This window comes from Nymphalis io, chromosome 10 (genome assembly GCF_905147045.1).
Source record: "Nymphalis io chromosome 10, ilAglIoxx1.1, whole genome shotgun sequence".
In the NCBI taxonomy this organism is placed as follows: domain Eukaryota; kingdom Metazoa; phylum Arthropoda; class Insecta; order Lepidoptera; family Nymphalidae; genus Nymphalis; species Nymphalis io.
This window is the reverse complement of record NC_065897.1, coordinates 8375990-8389306: the sequence shown is the minus strand read 5'-3', so window position 1 is coordinate 8389306 and position 13317 is coordinate 8375990. Positions and strand designations below refer to the sequence as shown.

Here is a 13317-nt window from a genome sequence, read left to right as displayed (position 1 = left end):
TCCACCAGCCAATCTCAAAGAACTAGATAGCTAATGTTTTAGCTCAAATGCAGATCTACGCATGAGATACAGAGTCAGGCAGTTTGTAACCTCTGAATTCTATATAAAGACTTTACAGGTGCACTCCCTATAATTCCCTTAGAATAGATTAACAGTAAAAATAAATTACATCTTTATATACCGACACGGGTTTTATATCTAGGTTTTCGCGATTTACAATCTTATAACTACTTACTATATACAAATATAGTAAGTAGTTATAAGATAAGACTGGGACAAAATGTATTCAGATTAATGAATAAAACCGTAATCAATAAATGATGATTACACATTGTAAATGTAATGTAATGATTGATGAATCACGATTACAGATTAACTTTGATTGAAGAGGGCGCGCGGCGATACCCAAGTGTGCACGCACTAAACCAGCGCAGTTAAAAATAAATTAGGTGAAAAAAGCAATTAGCTGTTATTTTAATATTTTTATAGTATTTTAAGGTTTGGACTCTGGCGGCATTAAAAAAATATCGATTTTTTATACATTGCGACACAATAAGGACGTATATCGATAATTATAAGGAACCATCAATTTTTATAATATATCGATACGTTTGGTCAAGCCTAGTTTATTATTGTTTATATTATGGAATTTTATTTCTAGTGAAACAATTATTCTAAAACAATGATGAAATGCAAGATATGTCTTAGATCTAGCGAAAACATAAAAATGACGCCTTTTAATGAAAAATATGTATCGCACTTTAATTTATTAACTAATTTAAAGGTAAACTTTTAACTGTTTCCGACTTACTGAAGTTACTCAAATATAAAATAAAATTCCTTCAAGATTTTATATGTTTACAGATTCAGCTTTGTGATACGCAGCGACAGCAATTGTGTGAATATTGCCTTGAAATGTTAAACTTGTTCGTGGATTTTAGAAATAAATGCATTCTAGCACATACTGCTATAGTTCAGGATAACTACGTTGTGATGGTAAAATATTTAATTACAGTTTTGAAAAATATTTTATAGGATATATATTATATAGGATAGAATAATATAGGATGTGTTAAAGTTATTTTCAAATATTACAGAAAAACGAACAAAAAGATGAATGCAATGAAATAAATTATATAACTAATGAGAATATTAAAATAGAAACAGATGTAAAAAACGATAAAAGCTCTGATGACGAGCATTTTCAAAATCTTATAGATGTAGAAGATCATTTTGTAAATGATTTACTTGAAACAGTCATAAAAACTGAAACTATACAAGGTAAATGTAATTTCAAAAATCTCTACATTGATAATCATTGATTATTTATTCAAAAAGCAATTTTATATATCTGAGTTATAATAATTTAGACATTAGATACTGAGTTTTGAATTCAATAAGCTCCTCCTTGCGAAGAGAGGAGGGTTCAGCTTAGTATGACATTGGTACAATGGTAGATAGCTTATCTAATTTTTATTTTTTTGCTGGGGTGTTTGAATGCTTGATTTTCTGTATATGTTAAAGTTGAAATGCATGCCACATGTAGAGATGGAGACATAAAAGGTCTGCATATTAGTAAACTTTATAAATAACTAAATAAAACTAAAATAATCAGATGCAACCATCCAGCATCAAACACCACTAGCTGTGGTGTTTTAGAAGTTACATGCAAATTTAGTAATTGTAATAATTACACCAAAACTCAGTGAGAACAGTCCTGAAAAAAATTGATCTGTATTTTTTTTTCAGCTAGTGTTAATAAGCAGAAAAAAGAAGTAATTGTAGCACCTGGCTTTCCATGTGGTAATAAAAAGTACAATAAATAATTTCTTTCAAATGTTTTAATCAAAAAAATTCAGAGAAATAATTGATTTTACAGGTTTATGTGCTAAAATATTTACTGATAAAAGTATCTTATTGAATCACTTAGATATACATAGAAGTAAATATGATAAAATATGTTTACTGTGTTCTGAAAAATTTAGTGATTGGCAGCAACTGCTCTCCCATAGGCTGGATCATGTTCCATGGAAAGACAAAACATGTCACCTTTGCTCCAAACGGTTTCAATCATCTATCTATTTGGAACACCATTACAAAAATGTGCACTCGCCCAATGAGGTATACCTTTGATGAAAACTCTTGATTTGCCTTTGACAATAAATAAAATTGATGTTAAAAGTTATGTTATAATGTCATTTTGTACATTTTAATTATAACATAACTGTTAAGTTTATTTTATAGAAAACTCAGTTAAGATGTGTGTATTGTTACAAAATTTACAAAACTCCAAGGCAATTACGAAAACACATCTGGGGTTGTCATTCAAATAAGAAATTTATATGTGACTACTGTTCGAAAGAGTAAGTAATGATGCTTTTTAAGCTTTTTACCATTTAACATACCAAATGTATTTTATTAATTATTTTAGAGATATTACAAAATATTTGAGATAACTTGTATTAGATTAAGCCGAGATGGCCTAGTGGTTAGAACGCATGAATCTTTACCCACGATCGTGGGTTCAAACCAGGGCAAGCACCACTGAATTTTCATGCGCTTAATTTGTGATTATAATTCATCTCGTGCCTGACGTTGAAAGAAAACATCGTGAGGAAAGCTACATGTGTCTAATTTCATTGAAATTATGCCACATGTGTATTCTACCACAACGCATTGGAGCAGCGCGGTGGAATAAGCTCCAAACCTTCACCTCAAAAGGGAGAGGAGACCTTAGCCCAGCAGTGGGACATTAACAGGCTGTTACTGTACTGTTATGGTATATTAGATTAATTATTTCATAAAATTATCTTTACAGATTCACAAGTAAACAGCAGATAAGAATACACATAGTGATACATTTGGAAAATAAACCATTTGCATGTGATTTGTGTGAATTTTCATGCAAATTTATTGGAAATCTAAAAGTAAGTGAGTTATACCGTGATAAGTAAATGTCTAAATTTAATTAAATATATTATATGATATCTAACAATAAAAATTGCTTTACTTGTTATAATGCAGAATTTACTTAATTAGAGTTCAGCTATGTGAAAGCCAGCTTCCGTATCGATATTCGGCAGAACACTTTATTGTGGCAACATTTTAAGTACAGAGCTTACTATTTAGAAGAACCAGACCAGAGAGAGAATATGAGCTATAGAAGATTTCTATTCTAGGAGAGATGAAGACAATATGAGTTATTAATATGAATGTATTAATTGTTCTTTACAAAAATTAAAAACATTTACTTTCAGAGTCACAAATTACGGAAACACACGCCTAAAAGAGTTTGTTGTAATAAATGTAATCGAGTTTTCGGTAACCAGCTCATCCATGACAACCATAAATGTGTGCAGAAGTTGTCAGTGTGCTCTAAATGCGGTAAAACATTTCAAGGGACCAAGCAGGTAAATTATAAAATTTGATTCAATTATATTGATTTTTTATAAATTTTGATTGAAATAACAGTTTTGCAATTTTGGATTTAGTAAAGTTGTTAAAGAAAACATTGAAAGTGATTATTTTGACTGTTGAATGTAATTCTCGCACATATATATTCACCAACCTATGTAGCGCGATCGCGATTTGATTTAAAAGTATCACTAGATCATTGCTTAACTTCAAAATGTAACGAGCAGTGTTCCCGCGTGTAGCTCACCAGACACATGTCGTGCCATGAGGCAGCGGGCCGGTACCGCTGCGAGCGCTGCCCTGCCGTGTACAAGACGCGCGACGCCCTGCGCGCGCACTGCGACCGGCACGACGGGGTGCGCTCCAAGCGCTGCGAGTACTGTCCCAAGACTTTCTACACCACCTCCGTGCTCATCAAGCACCGCCGCACGCACACGGGTACCACACGCACACACTAACCGAGACTCGCTTCAATCTGATTTCTCGATTTTTGTCAATATGGATTTGACATTCGAAAGAAGAAGACTTAGCATTATTTAACTAAATAATGTTTATAAGTAAAACCGTAAAACTTCAAAAGCAAGATTTGAATATAATTTATATTTCAATTACAGGTATAAAACCATACGTTTGTAGAATATGTCAAAAGGCTTTCACAGGAAATAACAATCTCAAAGTACACATGCGTGTTCACGGCGAATATGTAATAAAGAAAAAAAATCAATACGATTTAGAAAAACCGAATAATGAGCTGACCAATTGAAGTAAAAGAAATGATTCACTATTTTTTCTGTACTGATAATAAAGTTACAACGAAATCAGTTTGGAGACGTTTTTGCGTTTGTAGTAGTGCACCGTCAGCAGATAAATAAACAAATTATTTTTATATTTTTATCGGTACATATTAAAGCCCCCGTCGCTTTCATCCGATAATCGTTCTAATATTGTATATAAGACCTCGCCTCTATCATGAAATTACTTTTCCTCATTAAGAGCATTTAGACAAACATTTCTTCATTTATCTACAGCTATGTTCATAATCATTGTGACATTTTTTTGCGACGTAAATTTTCACTTCCTCATATACTTTATTATGAACTAATTAGTAACATAATAAACAAAATTGCACTTTTGACGAGCCGGTTGGCGTGGTTGGTAGAACACTTGCCTTTCACGCCGAAGGTTGTGGGTTCGATTCCCACCCAGGACATACATTTGTGTGCATGAACATGTCTGTTTGTCCTGAGTCTGGGTGTAATTATCTATATAAGTATGTATTTACAAAAGAAAAGTAGTATATGTAGTATATCAGTTGTCTGGTTTCCGTAGCACAAGCCTTGTACAAGCTTAATTTGGGATCAGATGGCCGTGTGTGAAAAATGTCCTGGATATGGATATTACTTCTGACGCTACTTATGCAAGAGTTCAAGGCACGTGGTAGCCAGCGCAAGCTGTTTTAATTCTGTTTTATTCACTGTGTGTATTACTCTACTACGACCGCAAAAACGTCTCCAAGCTGAGTTATCTTAAGTATCGGTCATTGAGTATAAATAAGGATTATTATCCTTTAACTGTACTTTGTCTATCAAGTTCTTCGCTTTTCAACAGAAACGTCTAGTGATTGCAGTAACGATTATCGATGAGATTAATGGTATTTCTATCTATATATGTAAGATCAATTATAGATTTTTGCAGTTGAATAAACCATGGTGTGATTTATTGTCGTTAAATATAAACCAGTTTATATTAGAATACAGCAAAGGATTTGCTGACTTCACTATTTTGTAGTGACATTTAGATAAAATGTTTGTTGTAACAAACAAATAATTAAGAGATTGGGATATAATAAAGAGGTTATGTGTTTTAATTTCTATTAAGATTTATTATACACAGTTTTTTGGACAAAACATTTTACTTTATTTAAGAATAAATTCGAAATCATAATTCACTGATTTATGAGAAAGTGAATAGTCGCTAGACAAAGTTACGATGTCAATTTTGTATGAGCCGTCAAAAAGCGAATAACCTAATGGACAATGTATTGTACTTGTTCAATTCTTTGTAGTAATATTTCTATAGATTCTATAATGTTGCAAATATTAAAAAAAAAATATTTTATTAAATAAAACGCTTTTTAATATACCTAAATTGTTTAATTTAGAAATACAGTTTAGAAATACATTCAAGTAAAAAAGTAAATAAACATATCACATACAAAAAAGTCTTTGGCAAGTACAACAAATAATGTACTATAGGATCCTAGAAAATAATAAAGTTAAAAGAGACTTGACACTCGGAAATGAGGTAACAAATCTTATCGATTTAATTAGTTAAGGGTCGAAAAAACGCGATTACCAATTAGAACACGTGTCTTCGACCGCTTATAATGTAATTAAATCATAGACATAGATACTTAGAACTACAATTAGTGTCAAACATTGGACATTCAGAGAAGCAATAAATTAGTTAACACTTTTTCTCTAACGACAAGATATTTTGAAATATAAAAAAAATTGTATCAAAATCTTTAGTTACATATACAGTCAAAATTGAATGTCTATGCCTGTGATCGTGGTTGTATTCTAAGAAAATAATAAATAATTAATGGCATTTGATAAAAATCTTATTGTTATTATCTAGAAACCGATTTTTTTTTAATAAAAACAATTGTTAACATTGGCAGTGTCAAATTCTAGTAAAAAATTAGGCAAGTTTAGTTTTATATTAAATCGTAGGTACAGATATAAAAAAAAAACTACTTATTATCTTATTTAAAATATTTAAGATAAATAATCGCTTAAGATAAATGCTGTATAAAACGTAAGCCGTATACGCGAGTTTGTAATTGGGTAAAGAATTTCAATATTTGTGAATATAAAAAAAAAATTGCACGTTTATAAGACAAAAATAAACGAAATTATAGATAGAAAATAATATTATATTTGTTAGAAATAACAAATATATTTATTATTGTCCAAATTTTTAACATAGTTAGAACTTATACGTCCCAAGTATTAGACAGAACATAGTAAGCCAGCTTTCATAATGTACTTTATTTGTGTATTTTTACAGCTCTAAAATGTTTCCTAAATATCAATTATTTACTTATATTTAAGGAAACCTTAAATGTATAATAACTTGCAAATTAGGATAAAAGTAACTAAACACATGAAAACAATTTTACATCAAAATGTGAAATTAATTATGTAATGTATGTTAAGTAAAAATGTTTACAATTAAGCTAATTATAGTTAATATTAATGTGATACTTTAAATCGTAACAACATACATCATAAAGTTTTTAAGCACAAATGTATATAATGAGAAATTAATAATCAATATTCTAAGTTGAAATTATTATAATATGAATTATCATGGGCGATATAAATGTTGAAAAATCTAATTCCAAGATTTGAACAAATCAAGAGAATATTTTATAAGCATTATTTAAGTTTTACCCATTAAAATTGATATCAAATTTTATTTTTTGTTTAAGAATGTATAAAATATAATCTTCAGTAACGACAACATGTTACAATGCACTACATAAAAAAAAACAACTTTTCCTGCATGTAGGTTTCACTAAAATCTACGTGTAATTATGATATTTGTATGATAATGTATCAATACATCCTGAAGACCTTGAGCAAATATGTTATATGTACATCTTTCATAATATTTTTTACATACCCTTACAACTTCAAAAATAACAAACCAACTAAAATTTCTTCCAATAAATAAAACGTATTGTCTTTTAATAAATAATAAGGCGGAGTGTGCATAGCCATCTATACTATCATGACGTTACTTAATCTAGCAGTGATAATAATTTACTTACAACTATTTTAATACTCACCAAGGAGAGGAGACTTTAAGCTTAACAAAGGTCTAATAATATCTTAGCAGTGGTTATATTTCGTTGCCGTGATGTTTGTTAGGTATTCTAACGACAGTGTCCTTGGTACCAATCTTATCCGTATCTATGAGGGATCCCGAACTGTACTTCTTGGTCTTGGGCGCAAGGGGTGGTACTTCGCTACACGTGGAGAAATTATCATCTGTCACTTTAGAACTGGATCCGGCTGCACTAAATTTCTTGAGGCTTCCGGTAGTGAGTGAACCGTTCGAGGAGGAGCAGTGCGGTGGTAGCAGCGGGACTCGCTCTTGGAACTCCTTACAAGATGTCGTGGGCCGATGCCCGCAACTACTGCCAGACTCAGATGGAGCCGTGTCTGGACACCCACCCATTTGTATCCACTCCTGTAATCTAAACAAAAACATATTTGGTCGCATATTTTATCATTTTGGTTGTCATAAAAGATATAATAGATATCATACAATTTAATATTATATAAATACAGTATGGAAATTTGAGATGAGGCACGAAGGCTTATAAGTTATATATACAGAAAAACGAGAGATTATCAGAAACTATAAATGGTACATAAAAAATTGTATAATAATTTTGCTTCTTGCTGACCAATATTTTCTTAAATTCTTATAATTTTAAAACACGAAATTTCTTGTTATTTTCTATAGTGGATGAAAATTAACTATGAGCTAGCGAAATACCATACTTATCTTGTCTAGTGGCTAAATTAGAAACCCCTATTTAGGTCCATAAAAAGATGAGTTTTTCTGTCAAGAAATTCTTTGATGGTAGTGTTCAATTCCATGTCTCGGGAAGCAAGTAAAGCTTCCTTTAACTCTATCCGGTCGAGTTAGAAGTTCCACCGCATTATAAGAGTGAGGAAATAGTAAGTAGTAGCATTGCGCGTACTTTTTTTCAACGGAGTTACAGCAATGCGCCTTTTTTAAGGAGTTAGTAATATTTGTATTTACCCACTCAAATTAAGCGTACAGCTTGTGTTAGGAGTGGGGACAACAATTGCCCAAGAGATCAGGATGGCCTTGCGACTTTTACATCATCGCTAAGCGTAAGCCCGTAAACCATGCGCTATTAATGCTTATGATACTGGATCACTTGAATACCTCCTGCGCAATTGGCGATGTTCTGTCGAGAATGGCTACCATGATCGAATTCGGTCAATAGGAAATCATAAAATATTATTATATATTAGGAAATCATAAAAGCTTCGGAAGAATTATGCCATCCTTATCTTTATTGGGACTGCCATTGTTTGCCACTAATAAATTATTTGGTTTCAGTCATTAATACAATAATTTAAATTAATAAAACATCTAAGTTGCATGTCTTCCAAGACCACTTTGTATTTATTATTTTAGAAATGATTCATGCACATCAGATATTGTACATAATGGTAATGTCATAGATCTTCAAGCAACAAATATGCATACAAGACTAACAAAAATACATTCATTTGAATATGTATAACAAAAAAAATGAAATAAATATAATCCTCATATGTACCTCATAACAATTTCTTCAAAATTTGGTCTCCTCTGAGGTGTATGTTTCCAACATTCCATCATGAGCGCATACATGGCTGATGGGCATCCTGAAGGGGCCATCAATAGCTCACCAGCACGAACCATCGCTATCACTTCCTGATTGCTATATCTAGAATAAATTTTGGAGTGATACCGATTGTGGATTGCATGTTAGTTCATATTCAAAGAGTAGTAATATATAAAGTAATTCAACTAGTTTTAAATTATGCAAAGCCTAATGATATTCTTACCCATAATAAGGTTGCAATCCGTAGCTATAGATTTCCCACAATACAACTCCATAGGACCAAATATCACTTTCAGTAGTAAATTTGCCATAGAGTATTGACTCTGGAGGCATCCACCTCACTGGTAGTAGGCTTTTAGACTGCACCTAAACATAAAAAGGGATTTATGGGTATATTTTTTAAAATTTAATTGAAAATAAATCATTTAATATATTGAAATACTCACTCTATAGTAATCAGAACTATAAATATCCCTAGAAAGTCCAAAATCTGATATTTTTACTATAAAATCATCGGATACAAGACAATTTCTTGCAGCCAAATCTCTGTGCACATAATGGTGAGAGGCTAGATATTGCATACCAGATGCAATATTATTGGCAATGTTCAGTAATCTCATTGAAGGCAAACCCTTGCCGGATGGAGGTGCACGACCCATGAGAAATTCATGTAAGTCTCCACGGGCCATAAACTCAAACAACATACACAATGGTTCCTCTCTGAGAGCTACTCCAACAATACATACAATATTTTCATGTGTTAATTCAGAAATCAAGTCTATTTCCCTCCTAAAATCTGCTTTTGTTTTAGCAGAAGCATTTTCTTTAAGAGCTTTTACGGCCACATATTGAGTTTCACCATTATTTTTTAAAGCTCCTTTATAAACCTTACCAAATGCACCTTCGCCTAATTCTTCCAAGAACTTGATTTGTGATAATGAGTATTGAGGAATACGTAAGATACCATTTCCTCGTGTGGAAGTTGTCAAATGTGGTTGACTGCCACTGTTTTGATTAGTTAGTAATTCATTCATTTCTATAGGTGAATTTAATCTTGAATTTCCATAGATGTTTTTATCAGCATTAGGAAGATTAATGTCTCTAATTGTAGCAGCATTTCCTTTATTTTTGTGTCTATAAAAGAGACAAATTATACAACCGACAACCAGTAACAACAAAAGAAGAAAAATGACAACAATGTAAATCCAGATTTTATGAGCACATTTTGGAATATCACATAATTGATCTGTTTTTCCTTCATTATCTACAAAACACCAAGGTTGGGTTTTGATTCCACCAGGATTTCTGCAATAACTATGTCTACCTGCTAATTCAGGATAGTCTGAAACTTTTAAATATAGTTGTTTAGACCACTCAATACATGACATACCAGAGCTTGCTACACTCACTCTACCAAGATATCCACTTCCATTTTCCCAGTAACACTCATCATCTGAAACCATTAGACTGCCAATGCCAATCTTGAGACAGTCTGGGTCATCCTCCGGCAAATCCTGACATTCTTCCAATGTTAACTGTTGCCCAATGTGAGGATGTCTTTTAGCAATTGCATATTCTGTTTGACAGAGTTCATTTTCTAATATTTCACAATCTTGTTTACACACACGTCGTAGTATTGTGGAATTGTAGCGATAATTGAATAAATCTTTAGACAAATTATTTAAAATTATGGGTACTTGTATATATCGAGATGTTTGTGCATCAGCTGTTTTAGGTATATTTTGAGTAGCAGCCTTATCTATTTGTTGTTTGTTTAATTCAACATATGATTTGAAACTATCATTGACTTCTTTAAAAAAGTTTTCATTTGTTTTTATAGGGTTTCTGCATATTGGAAAAGTGGAATAGCATAAACTAGGAAGAGCATACCGTTCACAATTGGAGCTTATATCGTTTGAATATTTTGTGACTTGAAAAGCTTTCATAAGCTTATTCTCAAGAGCAGCTTGGGAAGTGCCATAAGGAATGTAAACAAAATGTCCCTTTAAATGAGAGCTACAGACATTTCCCATATACTCTTGACATATTGGCTCTAACTTTTGTGGAACACTTGAATTGTTAGTCTTATTATTTTCAATTTCTGCTGTCATACCTTCAGATATTAAATTGGGAGTTGTTCTGATATTCAACACCAACTCATTGTCACTGCCAGCACTTGTAGAAAATGCAGGGTATGTCAGCTGGCTGTCAGTATCATTTTCAATTATAAGCCTAGTTGACAACATTTTCTCATAATTTTGTTTGATAACACAAGTGTAATTTCCTGTATCATCAGTGCTTAAGTTTTTTAATCTAAGATATGTACCAATAGTGCCATTTGTTTTGTCTATTTTAGTAAGAATTTTGACCCTGGGATTGTCTAACAACACTTTGCTATCTTTCAACCAATATACTTTCACATTCTTCATCAAAGTTTCTTGAATATGATCTGGAGGAAATTCTTTTAAAGATGTTTCTATACCCTCCTTGTTTTTAGTAAATTTTTCAACTTTGGTAAAATTCATTATTGCCTCGCATTTAAAGCGAACGTCGGTGCCAGGTAATTTTTGTAACACTGGAGGAAGTGTTTTGGCGAAATATATATCAAGTTTTATGATCCATCCTTTTTGATCAGATTTTGTTGAGTTTGATTTAAGCAGTGAAAATGAATGAGTTTTGTTAAAAATCAATGACTGACTTTCATGTGAGACAACAAAAAGAATAATTATATAAAAGTATTTCATGACTGATGTTTTCCATAACACCGTGCCTAAAAATTCGTCTGTATTAGGATTACATGTTTATTGAGAGATGTCTTATAAGTACTTATCTTGTTCGTTAACAATTTTGCAATTATACACTTTATTTGCTTTCCAAGCTGATAACTGTGATTGATTCGGAGTAGAATTCCGAGTCGATACCTTTAAAAATATTTATTACAGCAATACAAATTACAATCTATTACAATGGTATGTAACTACACTCTGTGGTATGTAACTGACAGTTTGACATTGTAGAGCCAGGGATGCCATGACTATTTTTTGATATATTCGAAATATTGAAACTAAATACAATATAAAAAAATATGTATATATACAAACATAAAAATAATTAATATTAATTTCTACAAATCTTCACGATATTCATATTATTTCATGTCGGTTTTCAAGCGCAATGATATTGTTCTAGCAATTATATTTTATACAATTTAAATAAAACGTAGTTATGTTCTCTGTGACTTAATACTCTTTGTCGTCTTTGACAAATGTGAACTTGTTAAGATTAAGAGTTAAGCTAGACTCAAGTTTCAGATATTAGTTTATGTGACAACAGTAAAAACTAAAAAGTGTAAAGTTAAAATTGTGTTTTAAAATAATATGTGAATGGCACAACATTTATTTTAATATTCATTTAGTAATTTGTATTTTTTACTTTTAACATCCGATATGCCGAAAAATAAGAAGAAAGCAGAAAGTTCCAGCAGCGATAGCGATGATGGGCCGGTTGACGTAAGTAGTTTTTGTAACCTAAAATATGAGTAATTATTTTATTATTTCTATGTATACAAATATTATTTCTAGAAACATCTTTTTTTTTTAATTTTGTTTGTAATTATTATAGAAAAACCAGCCCCCAGAGAAGAAGGCAAAGATGGGTTCAAGAACAAATGACAAGGAACCAACTTGGGTCTTACAAGGAAAGAAATTAGTAAAAATTCGTGAATTTAAGGGAAAAGTTTATGTAGACATAAGAGAATTTTATGAAAAGAATGGGGAATTATTACCAGGGAAAAAAGGAATCAGTATGACGCCCGACATGTGGCGGAAACTTTTGTCATTATCAGACGAAATTAATGAAACTATTAGTTCGATGTGTTAGAAGTTAATCCATATGCTTAATTTTTAAAAATAAAATGATTAAATATGTTATTATCTTTCATTTGCTACTTTTACTCTCTTTCTCTCTTTGCTGTTTTTAAGTCAATTTGTGGGTACTGATATTTTTTAGATATCGTATTATATTGTGATGTGCAAGTCATCAATACAAAAAAATATCAATGAATTTCTACTAAAGCTCGAAATGAAACAGCGTTAACTAGAGATACAAATCGTCAAAGTCAAAGGTTGCAAATAACAATATGAGGCTAATATTTTTATAATGATATTCGATAATTGATCTCGTACTATCACTAAAGTGACCGTCAGCTTGTATATAAAATATTTCTATGATCAGGTAGGGATTAAAGCAACAGCTAAATTTATATTGCGATACATACTTAAAACAAAAAAATAGCCTAGCAACATCATTTCGAATAAATATGAAATCTTTTTCTACTGACGACTACTCCATCGCTACACACGCAGGTTATTGTTGTTTCTGTATATTTAAATTTGTCACCCAGCACACGTTTACGTAATTTTGTGTTATTTTTACAAGTTCATGTGATTATAGTCTAACTTAAT

At 31.4% G+C, this 13317-nt stretch overlaps 3 protein-coding genes across 4 annotated transcripts; 2 read left to right on the top strand and 1 right to left on the bottom strand.

Annotated features, from left to right (window-relative positions):
• Nucleotides 1–394: 394 nt before the first annotated feature.
• LOC126771087 (zinc finger protein 585B-like) lies at nt 395–5550 on the top strand. Of its 2 annotated transcripts, XM_050490792.1 has the most exons (11): nt 395–449; nt 662–784; nt 865–996; nt 1098–1281; nt 1750–1803; nt 1880–2121; nt 2245–2363; nt 2819–2927; nt 3258–3410; nt 3657–3852; nt 4029–5550. In XM_050490792.1, the coding sequence occupies exons 2-11, from the start codon at nt 683–685 to the stop codon at nt 4175–4177; spliced, it is 1440 nt and encodes a 479-aa protein (XP_050346749.1). In that variant the 5' UTR covers nt 395–449; nt 662–682; the 3' UTR covers nt 4178–5550. The 2 variants fall into 2 exon arrangements, with proteins under 2 accessions (XP_050346749.1, XP_050346747.1); XM_050490790.1 differs by lacking the exon at nt 395–449 and having other exon boundaries at nt 622–784.
• A 1245-nt stretch (nt 5551–6795) lies between these two features.
• On the bottom strand, nt 6796–11818 carry LOC126771086 (tyrosine-protein kinase transmembrane receptor Ror). The gene is made up of 4 exons (XM_050490789.1): nt 9301–11818; nt 9078–9220; nt 8807–8956; nt 6796–7681 (listed from the first exon to the last, which is right to left on the bottom strand). The coding sequence occupies exons 1-4, from the start codon at nt 11596–11598 to the stop codon at nt 7324–7326; spliced, it is 2949 nt and encodes a 982-aa protein (XP_050346746.1). The 5' UTR covers nt 11599–11818; the 3' UTR covers nt 6796–7323.
• Nucleotides 11819–12128: 310 nt separating this feature from the next.
• LOC126771089 (RNA polymerase II transcriptional coactivator) lies at nt 12129–12781 on the top strand. The gene is made up of 2 exons (XM_050490794.1): nt 12129–12363; nt 12476–12781. Exons 1-2 carry the CDS (start codon nt 12301–12303, stop codon nt 12731–12733), a joined length of 321 nt encoding a protein of 106 aa, XP_050346751.1. The 5' UTR covers nt 12129–12300; the 3' UTR covers nt 12734–12781.
• The last annotated feature ends 536 nt before the right edge of the window (nt 12782–13317 follow it).

Coding starts and splice junctions, on each gene's coding strand:
- LOC126771089 (XM_050490794.1), top strand. CDS start 12,301: ATGCCGAAAAATAAGAAGAAAGCAGAAAGTTCCAGCAGCGATAGCGAT. Junction 12,364..12,475: donor GCGATGATGGGCCGGTTGAC/GTAAGTAGTTTT, acceptor TAATTATTATAG/AAAAACCAGCCCCCAGAGAA.
- LOC126771086 (XM_050490789.1), bottom strand. CDS start 11,598: ATGAAATACTTTTATATAATTATTCTTTTTGTTGTCTCACATGAAAGT. Junction 8,957..9,077: donor GGATTGCAACCTTATTATGG/GTAAGAATATCA, acceptor AATTTATTCTAG/ATATAGCAATCAGGAAGTGA. Junction 7,682..8,806: donor TTTGAAGAAATTGTTATGAG/GTACATATGAGG, acceptor GTTTTTGTTTAG/ATTACAGGAGTGGATACAAA.
- LOC126771087 (XM_050490792.1), top strand. CDS start 683: ATGATGAAATGCAAGATATGTCTTAGATCTAGCGAAAACATAAAAATG. Junction 785..864: donor ATTTATTAACTAATTTAAAG/GTAAACTTTTAA, acceptor ATATGTTTACAG/ATTCAGCTTTGTGATACGCA. Junction 1,804..1,879: donor AGCACCTGGCTTTCCATGTG/GTAATAAAAAGT, acceptor TTGATTTTACAG/GTTTATGTGCTAAAATATTT.